The sequence below is a fragment of the Chionomys nivalis genome, chromosome 26 (genome assembly GCF_950005125.1).
Source record: "Chionomys nivalis chromosome 26, mChiNiv1.1, whole genome shotgun sequence".
Classification (NCBI taxonomy): Eukaryota; Metazoa; Chordata; class Mammalia; order Rodentia; family Cricetidae; genus Chionomys; species Chionomys nivalis.
Window position 1 is genome coordinate 1,004,301 of NC_080111.1, and position 11,414 is coordinate 1,015,714.

At 43.8% G+C, this 11,414-nt stretch overlaps 1 protein-coding gene across 1 annotated transcript in view; it reads left to right on the plus strand.

Moving 5' to 3' along the window:
* The window catches only part of C2cd6 (C2 calcium dependent domain containing 6), a 68,976-nt gene extending 57,782 nt beyond the window's left edge, over positions 1–11,194 (plus strand). Inside the window, exons 19-20 of the mRNA XM_057758297.1 lie at positions 16–5,676; positions 10,853–11,194. Coding sequence (XP_057614280.1) covers positions 16–5,676; positions 10,853–11,194 — 6,003 coding nt within the window. The remainder of the gene's footprint in view (positions 1–15; positions 5,677–10,852) is intronic.
* The last annotated feature ends 220 nt before the right edge of the window (positions 11,195–11,414 follow it).

The following is an 11,414-nucleotide window of genomic DNA, read 5'->3' on the forward strand; positions in this document are numbered from 1 at the left end:
TCCAATACGGCAAAGCCTTCAGACACCAGGCTATCCAGTGTTCATAGTTCAAATACAACAAAGCCTTCAGACACGATGTTATCCAGTGCTCCTAGTTCCAATACGGCAAAGCCTTCAGACACCAGGCTATCCAGTGTTCATAGTTCCAACACGGCAAAGCCTTCAGACACCAGACTATCCAGTGCTCCTAGTTCCAACACGGCAAAGCCTTCAGATACAAGACTATCCAGTGTTCATAGTTCCAATACGGCCAAGCCTTCAGACACCAGGCTATCCAGTGTTCATGGTTCCAACACGACAAAGCCTTCAGACACAATGTTATCCAGTGCTCATAGTTCGAATACGGCAAAACCTTCAGACACCAGGCTATCCAGCGTTCATAGTTCTAATACGGCAAAACCTTCAGACACCAGACTATCCAGTGCTCCTAGTTCCAACACGGCCAAGCCTTCAGACACCAGGCTATCCAGTGTTCATGGTTCCAACACGACAAAGCCTTCAGACACAATGTTATCCAGTGCTCATAGTTCAAATACGGCAAAACCTTCAGACACCAGGCTATCCAGCGTTCATAGTTCTAATACGGCAAAACCTTCAGACACCAGACTATCCAGTGCTCCTAGTTCCAACACGGCAAAGCCTTCAGACACCAGGCTATCCAGTGCTCCTAGTTCCAACACGGCCAAGCCTTCAGACACCAGGCTATCCAGTGTTCATGGTTCCAACACGACAAAGCCTTCAGACACAATGTTATCCAGTGCTCATAGTTCCAATACAGCAAAACCTTCAGACACCAGGCTATCCAGCGTTCATAGTTCGAATACGGCAAAGCCTTCAGACACCAGGCTATCCAGTGTTCATAGTTCAAATACGGCAAAGCCTTCAGACACGATGTTATCCAGTGCTCATAGTTCCAATACAGCAAAACCTTCAGACACCAGGCTATCCAGCGTTCATAGTTCTAATACGGCAAAGCCTTCAGACACCAGGCTAGCCAGTGTTCATGGTTCCAACACAGCAAAGCCTTCAGACACAATGTTATCCAGTGTTCATAGTTCAAATACGGCAAAGCCTTCAGACACCAGGCTATCCAGTGTTCATAGTTCCAACACGGCAAAGCCTTCAGACACCAGGCTATCCAGTGCTTGTAGTTCCAATACAGCCAAGCCTTCAGACACAAGACTATCCAGTGTTCATAGTTCTAACACGGCAAAGCCTTCAGACACCAGGCTATCCAGTGTTCATAGTTCGAATACGGCAAAGCCTTCAGACACCAAGCTATCCAGTGTTCATGGTTCCAACACAGCAAAGCCTTCAGACACAATGTTATCCAGTGTTCATAGTTCAAATACGGCAAAGCCTTCAGACACAATGTTATCCAGTGTTCATAGTTCCAATATAGCCAAGCCTTCAGACACCAGGCTATCCAGTGTTCATAGTTCCAACACGGCAAAGCCTTCAGACACCAGGCTATCCAGTGCTTGTAGTTCCAATACAGCCAAGCCTTCAGACACAAGACTATCCAGTGTTCATAGTTCCAATACAGCCAAGCCTTCAGACACCAGGCTATCCAGTGTTCATAGTTCGAATACGGCAAAGTCTTCAGACACCAGACTATCCAGTGTTCATGGTTCCAACACGACAAAGCCTTCAGACACAATGTTATCCAGTGTTCATAGTTCCAATACAGCAAAGCCTTCAGACACCAGGCTATCCAGCGTTCATAGTTCGAATACGGCAAAGCCTTCAGACACCAGGCTATCCAGTGTTCATGGTTCCAACACGGCCAAGCCTTCAGACACAATGTTATCCAGTGCTCATAGTTCCAATACAGCAAAACCTTCAGACACCAGGCTATCCAGCGTTCATAGTTCCAATACAGCCAAGCCTTCAGACACCAGACTATCCAGTGTTCATAGTTCCAATACGGCAAAACCTTCAGACACCAGGCTATCCAGTGTTCATAGTTCAAATACGGCAAAGCCTTCAGACACGATGTTATCCAGTGCTCATAGTTCCAATACAGCAAAGCCTTCAGACACCAGGCTATCCAGTGTTCATAGTTCCAACACGGCAAAGCCTTCAGATACCAGGCTATCCAGTGTTCATAGTTCCAACACGGCAAAGCCTTCAGACACAAGACTATCCAGTACACATAGTTCCAATACAGCAAAGCCTTCAGATACGAGGCCATCCAGTGTCCCTAGTTCCAATATGGCAAAGCCTTCAGATACAAGGATATCCAGTGCTCCTAGTTCCAATTCATCACAGACTTCAGTCCCTAATAGGTTGTCCCATAATCCTAGTATCATTTCAACAAAGTCTTCAGATATTAAGAATACGTTGTCCCAGGATCCTAGTACCATTCTGATGAAGCCTTCCGATGTTAGTATTTTGAGTCACGATTCTAGCAATAATGCCAAAAAGTCTTCAGATACTAGCACATCGTCCCGAGTTCTTAGTATCATATCAACAAAGTCTTTAGATAGTAAGAACAAGTTGCCAGGTGGTAACCTTACCGCCCATTCAGATCTGACTACCAACACAGTCAGAACTCCAGCTTCTAGGGATAAGTTAGTGCGGGATCCCGCTGTCTTCACAGTGTACTCTTTGGATATGCAGCTACCAAACGTACCTTTCCCAAACTACCAAAAAGAATCGTCCTTGCCTGAAAATGTAAACATCTATCACCCCTCGAGCTCAACCAAGTTGACCTCTGATGCTGAAAATAGAAGACCGTCCATAGCACTCAAATCAATTTTCAGTAGGAATCTGCAAGACCTTTCAGACGAGTTATTTTCTAAGCCGGACGTTGACACAAACACTGCCGAGGCAATACAGGGAAGCTCCTCTCTGTCTCTAAGTGTGCACGACAGGCCCTCAAATGGGGTGGAAGACAAAGTGTTTGAAAAGGTCCAAGACATAAAGAACTGGCTTTCATCCAAAGATATTCTAAATTCACAGGCTCTTTTAAGTCCTGTGGTTAAAAGTGTTCCTCAAGATGTATTTCCGGAAGGTGGACCGCGAACATCTTCAGACATAGAAGATGTCTCCGGCAAACCCTTAGAGGCTGCTGAAATAAATTTTCCAACGAACAGAAAGAGCAGCTTTAAAACAAAACATTTAGTAAGCGAAGTATCAAGCTCCAGTCTGGGTTTAAATGGTGGTATCTATGAATACATCATTAAGCAAATATTCACTGGGCCCCTATTATCGCACCTGGAGGCAGGGATGGCGCTGAGTGAGGCACAGACGGCCGTGCAGAAACAGCTGCTCGCTTCCTCGGAGAGAAGTTCATCGTCACAGATTGATAACTATGAAGAAGACAGCAATGAAGTTCCTTTGTCGCCGGCCAAATCTAGTATAAGCAGAATTTTACAGTCTTTTCCTGTAGAAACTCTCTTAGAATCTGGGATGATCAGCGTGACAGAACTAGAAAAAGAGAACCAGAGCTCTTTGTTGGACAGACAGACGGCCTCTCCTGAGGACAAGGTGCAGAACCCGACGGAGCAGCACTCTAACGTCAAAAGCCAAACAAAGCTGCTTTCAAGACAGACTACGCCTACTACTCAGCCCACAGACACCTTTGTGAGTGGAGCTGATTACAAAGAAGACAGCCAAAGAGTAGACAAACAGTCAGACTTCCCGAATGAGCACCAGCATCTGGATACAGAGGAGGCTGGGCTAAGTTCCACGTTAGAGACTTTAAGTAGCAGCTTCGTGGGCAAACTTAAAGACATAGATGCAGTAATGTTAAAATCCTTCCTAAAAAATATCTTCAAGGCGTTCTTCAAATATAATCAGTCAGAGAAAGAGCTTGACAGACTAATTCCACATTCTTCACCCCACGGTGCAGAACACCTAGAAAAAATTCAAGGGGATTTTAACAGAGCAGACAGAGTAGACAGGAAGGCCACTTTGGATCCGAAACTGTGTGGGCTTCTAGAGAAACTGTCAGAGTCAGAAGTCAAAACTCTGAAGGTCGAGTTAGGTAAGCACATTCAGCATTACCTTATAGAAAGGCTCTCGGAGGTGGGCCACATCACCAAGGAGGATTTACCAAAAGTTTACGGAAACCTGGGTCAGATAAACGAGAAAGCAGAGGCCAAAGAGCCAAGCCCTCCCCAGGACAAGTATTCGGAAACCATCAAGGAAGTTGTGTCTTTTGTGAAGAGTTTCAACCATCACTTTGTAGATAAACACTTAGAAACAAAACTTCGATCTTTTCTAAATGAAATTCTCCAAAAATGTTTCCTGAAGAATCTTTCAGGGAGCAATTTATTCAATGAGGCAGATAGCATGGCTCTCCGCCCCAGCCTGTCCTCGCTGAGAAGTAAGAGTACCCCAAGGTGTTTGCCTGAGCTGGAACAAGACACTGCCAGTGGGGGTTTGGGTTCAAAGCTTAAAATAAACATGAAATACCCTTTAAGTGAATCTCTACAAAATTGCCTCAATGTTTTACCAGAAAATGAATTATTAGGTCTAAAAACGGATTTGAATAAATACGTCCAGGTTCTCTTTATAGAAAAACTTCAGAAATCAGGACTAATTACAGAAAAACAGCTAGAGGGGATCAGCCAGCAAGTTAATTCTCTTGATTCATCTTCCAGGTCATTAAACTACATAAAACCGGATTTACCTCTTAGAGATGAAAGTTACTTTATAAGGGAGGATTCAGAAAAGCAAAAGAAATATCCAAAAGTCTGTCAAAATCCCATGTCACCAACATTTCTCGAAGATCCATGCGGAGAAAAAGAACTGACCCGAGAGGAAGAGAAGGGGGGCTCTTTCTCACACAGTTTGAAAGAAAATCCACCAGCAGTTTGGGAACATAAGCATGTTTATAGTAGGGAAGTTAAAACACTAATAAAAGTACAACCTCATCCCAATAAAAATATCCAGGCAAATCCATTAAACAAGTCACCAGAAAGACTTGCAGATCTATTACTTAAGAAACACCAGAAAGATCATGGTTTCCTGCAACTTCCTCAAGCAGAAAACTCTGTTTACAAAGCAGAGACTCAAGAGTCCTACAGCTGGGATGGTAGATCAAAACCAATTCAATCAAAACTTTGCTTTGAAAAGACACTAAGAGCGAAGTCACTTGACAAAAGGGAGAGCAATAACATCTGTAAATTGCTTGCTCAGGAAAAACCCGATACGGGATTGCCACCTTATCTGAAGCTTCCTACCTCCAAAATGTCAAGAGAAAATGAACACTTAAATAGACTCCCCTTCCCTACCTGGCGGAATAACACTTTCCTTTATGTCAACACAGAGAGTGGGGAACAATCAAAACTAGACAAGTACTGTCAAAAGTGGAAAGGAAATAACAACAACAATAAAAAACACTTGGTAACGTTTGCACAATTCAAAAACGAAATGGAAACTCTTTATACAAACCCGTACGAAGCTTGCCGTGAAAAATGCACCAAGATCTCTGAATCGCCGCCGTTCGAAAACAAAGAAGATAGGAGAAACTCACGGCCACCCTTCTTCCCAGAAGTACTGAAGAGAGAAAACATGAAATCCAAAAGAAGAGATTACACCATCAAACCGAAGAAGTCATTTTACAAGCTAGTTAGGATACTGCCAGCCACACTGCCCACAAGACCTCACCTCCGGAAGTCTGTCCCAAGGACTTTGCTTCACTGGACTGCAAGGAGAACTATACACGTAATCAGGCTTTTCCTAAGTATTTTCCTCCTGTAAAGTTTTATAATAATTTTGCCTTAGAATACATATACCTTCTAAATGAAGGTGTGTGTGTGTGTATGTGTGTATATATGTGTGTAGGGTGTGTCTGTGTGTGTGTGTAGCTCTAATATCCATACAGACTTGTGTATTTTAAAAATCTTCTGATGTGTTCAAATATCTCAACTGATTCAAAAGACAATTACAAAACCAGAATGTCTTTTATGAAGTAGGAAAAGGGTACCTCATCCGGGACATGACTTAGAAAACGGTGTTCTTTTTTCTAGGAAAGCCCTCGCGGCTAACAAATCCGAAGCCCAGGCACATGGTTGTGTCTTTGGAAGCCTGGCTGGCTGGCCCTCCTGACTGAGGTTAGCCTAGGGTACTGTGCCATGTTGCGTCTACACAACCATGGGAGGCCAGGTACCACGGAAACATAACTGAGATTTTCTTCTCCCAGAGACAGAACTGTATACATGGCTCTTTCAGATACCTGGATTGTCTTGGTTAGTAAAGAAGTAGGAAGCTCTCGTTCTGCTAGGAATTAGAATCATATGTACAACGTACACTCTTTTGGATTACTAGTTGAAACTCTTAAATTTGGCTCTACTTGCTTGGCCCTTTATCCTCCTGGCTTGATCATCTTCTGAGATCTCGGGAGTTAAATTCTAGGTTTTGTTAGTTCTTTGAAATTTTCGGTGTTTTTGTTCACATTCGCTTGTCCAGCTCCCCTCAGGCCCAGCTTCCTTCTCTACCTACCCAAGGTGTGTCCTTCTTCCCAAGCCCCATCAAGTCCCAGCTGTGCTGCCCAGACACTATTGGACATGTGAACCGTGGACACGGAGCGTAGTCAGTTTACTAGGGGCTACATTCTTCAAGAGAACTGACTTCTCTCTCCTGAAAGCTGTCTGTTCATCAGCAACATCTCCTTGACTTTTAAAGGGGGTGAGGCTTCTCCAGCCTACCCTCTCCACGCTGGGACTTCTGTCTGGTTTGCCCTCACACAGGCTACCACAACCACTGTGTTTTCAAATGCGTGCGCCGGTCCCTTGTGTCCCGTTGTTCACCCATTGCCTGGGGCTCTTACCCTCTTTCTGCTCCCTCCTCTGCAATGATCCGAGTCTCGGGAAGAGGGGATGTGATGTAGATTGTCCCATCTAGGGCTGAGCGTTCCACGGCCTCTTGTTCTCTGTACCTCAGCCAGCTGTGAATCTCTGTGATAGTCACCACCTACAGTGAGTTACAGAGGCTTCTTTGACAAACTTAGAGAGAGGCACCAATCTCCGGATAGAACAGTCACTGATAGCCCGATAACAGCTTCTTGGCCTGACAGGGATGCCAGCTACAGGTTCTGTCCATCAAGTGGGATTGAAACCCAAACAGAAAGTGTGTGGTTACTCCCATGATGCCGGTGCTGCTGTGGCACCCATGGGCATGCTGTGCCAGGAAGATGTGGTTTTTTAGCTTTTACAGGGTTCACAGCTGGGTACGACTGACTGATGGTTGTTGTTTTTTTTTCCCTTCCGGTAGCGTGAATAGTACTCCCAGCACTGTGGACCCAGCTAACAGGGATGAGGCTTCCAGGCCAGTACCATATTGATGCCTCCATGTCCCATGATTCATTTCTGTGGTATCTTCAGCAATACGGTCTTATCAAATTCTGGAGGGCAAATAGCATTGGCAATAGCCTGTAATGTTTGAGGTATATAGGACCTCACCAGTAAGTAACTCCAAAAGCAGCAACTTGTCCCTGGCATTGGGCTTTTAATTTGTTAACCTGTGGCATCTAGCTGTGGCTGCTATCCCTCTATAGATCCCATCATATCATAAGGCAACTCGATTATATGGGGAGGGGGGAGGGGAGAGAGAGAGAAGCAGACAGCTCTCCATGCGACTTTTTTTTACCCAAAGGTCCCCATATTTCTCCTCTACCCCACTCTCCCAATCCCTTCCCAATTTAACTCTTCCTGTTCTATGACTGCTAGGCTTTGTGTGTACATTCTAAAGCAAGAAAATATAGAAGCAGCAGGCTATTATTTTGATTCTTTGGATCATGGGTCTTCTCCCTTAATTCATGCGGTGCACATGAATCATAATTTGGAAAACTCTTAAGATCCAAAACTGATCTTAAATCAATAACGTGATTGCATTAGTCTGCCTTTGAACGGGAAAATAAATCTAATTTCAGAAGTTACTTTGATACTTTTTATGCAGTAAAGCAAGCTACTAACTTTACAGTGGCAGGACTGACACAGCCCTATGCTACATGTAATGTAAATATTCTGACAGCTTCTTAGTGGTGGGATAAGAATTTATATTCTTAATTTTAGATTTTTTTCTATTTAAATATAGTCATTTGGTATTGAGCTAGTGTATCTGTGTATACACAGGCATGTGCGTATTAAGAAAAGAAACAGATTCAATTTGAGTTCTGAAGAAAGAAGATCAAGGTCCTTTAGACACTTTTTTTTTCCCAAATGAGTAAATTATGTTCATGTCAAATTGTATAAAAGCATATTGGTGGAAGAGTTAATTTCATTGGTTAAATAAAGAAACTGCCTTAGCCCTTTAATAGGACAGAAAATTAGGTAGGCGGAGTAGACAGAACAGAATGCTGGGAGAAAGAAGCCAAGTCAGTGAGTCGCCATGATTCTCCCACTCCAGACAGATGCAGGTTAAGATCTTTCCTGGTAAGCCAGCTCGTGGTGCTACACAGAATATTAGAAATGGGTTAGATCAATATGTAAGAGCTAGCCAATAAGAGGCCGGAACTAATGGGCCAGGCAGTGTTTAAAAGAATACAGTTTCTGTGTAATTATTTTGGGGCATAAGCCATGCGGGCGGCTGGGTGCCGGGGACGCAGCCCTGCCGCTCATATTTCAACAGCATATATGATCTCATAACCCTTTGTGCATGTGCGTGTGTGTGTGTGTATATGTATGCTGGTGCATATGTCCATACTGTGGAGGCCAGACATTAACCCTGGCTGTAGTTTCTTAGTGTTATCCACTTGGTCTTTTGGTTTGGTTTGGTCTGAGACAGGATCTCTCATTGGTCTGGAACTTGATGATTAGGGTTGGCGGGCTGGCTGGCAAGCTTCAAGGATCCTCTTCTCTTCTCTCTCCTCTCTCTCTCTCTCTTCTCTCTCTCTCTCTCTCCCCCTCTCTCTCCATCTCTCCCTTTCTATGTCCCCCCTCTATGTCCCCCCCTATGTTCCCCCCTCTCCCTCCTTCCCTCCCTCTATGTCCCCCCTTCCCTCCTTCCTTCCCCCCTCCTTTCTCCCCCCCCCCCAGCCCTGGGATTCCAGTCGCTCACAACCATGCCCAGGTTTGTTGTTTGTTTTCTAACGTGAGTTCTGGAGACTGAACTCAGGTCCTAACGCTTGCATGGCAGGCATTTTACCAACCGAGCCATCTCCTCAGCACTCACAAGCCTTCCTGTTAGAGCAAGGGAGGACAGCTTGTAGTTATCTCCTTATAGTAGGACTAAGTGTTTCTGAACTTTTGTCTCTAATGGACAAGTGAGTTCAATGGCACTAGAGCTTTTGTCAAATGATCACAAAGATGTCCTTCTATTTCCTGAAACCTAAGAACTTCTGAAATGAATCAGTCAAAAGACAGAAAAGCTGCTGTTGGGAGGGACCTGACCCTGGAGGGACAGTTCCTTAAAGGGTTTTGGCTTCTAGCTTCTTATTTTCCACTCATTTTGAAGCAGCATGTCCCTTTTAAAAATCCAAGAATAGAAGGGACTTCTTTCGAGCCAGTAATGTGGTTCTCGTGGCCTCCCAATGACATCCTGGCTACCAGCTATGGATTAAAGTTGTTATTTACTAATGTAGCAGAACCTCTGAAGAATCAGCTTGGGCTGCTTGTCCTACCTACATGAGAGGAAAAGAATCACTGGACATGGGAGTATACACCATGAACTCCAAAGGCCAGATGGTCTCGAGTTTTAGTTTAGTTTTAGCCTAAGCTACCCAGTGAGTTCCAAACCAGGTTTATGTGGGCTAGAGTGTAAGATCTTTTTTTCTCAAGAAGAAAGAAAAAGAGTATCTTCCTTTCATCTCCAAAACCAGGCAAAAACTCAAGTAGGTCGGATTCCTTTTGCAGATGGCTGTAGTCTTTTGTAGATCTTTGTAGTCATCCAGATTCTTACTAGTCCTTCCCAACCTTCTTGACCCTATAATTAGCCACGCCTGCCTTATCTCTCATCAAAACACCCATCTCTGTGAGTGGCTGTCTTGTGCCATTCCCCCAGTGGGATGAACTACTCAGTGAAGAAACTAGCTGACACCACTGCACGGCCAACAGCTCCGCACCCTTTTAGGGGCACATTAGATTGTCCTTCATATTAAAAACACAGCCATAGAATGTGCAAAGAATACAACTGTCACTTTCCCCCTCTTGTTATTTTGGTGACCTTGAACTCATGGTGACCCTCTTCCTCTACCACGAGCATGGGGACTACAGGCCTAAGCCACCACACTTGGCCAATGATTTTTAATGTAAACATTATAATGATCGATCTGGGTGTGGTGATATACACTTAGAATACTACCAATCAGGAGACCGAGACAAGAAGATTTAGAGTAAGAGGCCAGCTTAGACTATATACCGATATTCAGTCCCATACAAATATTACAATTACAGTCTTAGAATGTTATGTTGTATATCTGCATATGTATATACACATGATATATATATACATATATATATACTAACAAAGATGGTTATTAAAGTGACTTCTAGAGACAGATAAAAGTTTAGATGATATAAAAGTAAGAAGTATCAAAGTTTATAATTTACATTTGAGGCCATGGGAAAGATAGTTTGGAAAAGAACTGTAGACTAGAGACTAGGCTGGCCTGCTTTGCCTGGGTCTGACCCCGGAGGACAACTCCTTAGTTAGGTTTGGGTTCATTTTCATTATCTTTTACCCTTGGAAGCAAGTCCTCTAAAAAGGTAAGACAAAAAACAACCACTCCTCAGGGAGTGTCTAATGGGAAGCCCTGGGTGTACAGCGCGCATTGAGACTGCCTAAGAAACATCAGGGCGTTCATTTCTTAACTGCTGATCCTACAGGCATTACTTCTTATAATGTGAAAATGTATTCTCAAGAAGCCTAACTTACCCCTTTGATGCTTTGTTTCAAAATGTAGGACTGTTTGGATAGATTCGACGATTTACACATGCCTTCAGTCAAACATCCTAAAAACTCAAAATCAAGAGCCAGACTTTTAGGCAAGAGTCCAGACGATCCCCACAACCAGGCAAAGCACTGTGCACGACCCTTCACTGCGCCAGAGCCGAACAAACGCCGAGAAAGTGTTGCTGGGAAATTCGCAAGTCCTCGGATGGTTTCAACGGGCTTAGTTCATATACACGATACCACCCCAGAGTACGAGATACGTAAAATACGGTCCAAAAGAAAATTAAAAGAGAATATTGAAAAACGTCCACTCATTTGTGATATTATCCAGATGCTAGATACTATAGGGTGATATGTGAGGCCACCAGTCAGAATGTAATTCCTGCACTCACAAAATGGTTTGGAGATCTATCCCCCGTGTGTGATAGAAGTCAGCAACTAAGTTTCATCTTGTGAGACCATTTTGTTACGATTAAAATGAAAAATAAACACATCCTATGTAAGCGTGTTTTTGTTTATAGACCTCTCCAGAACAAACTAAAGAAATGCATATATGGTTGGTGTTCATTAGC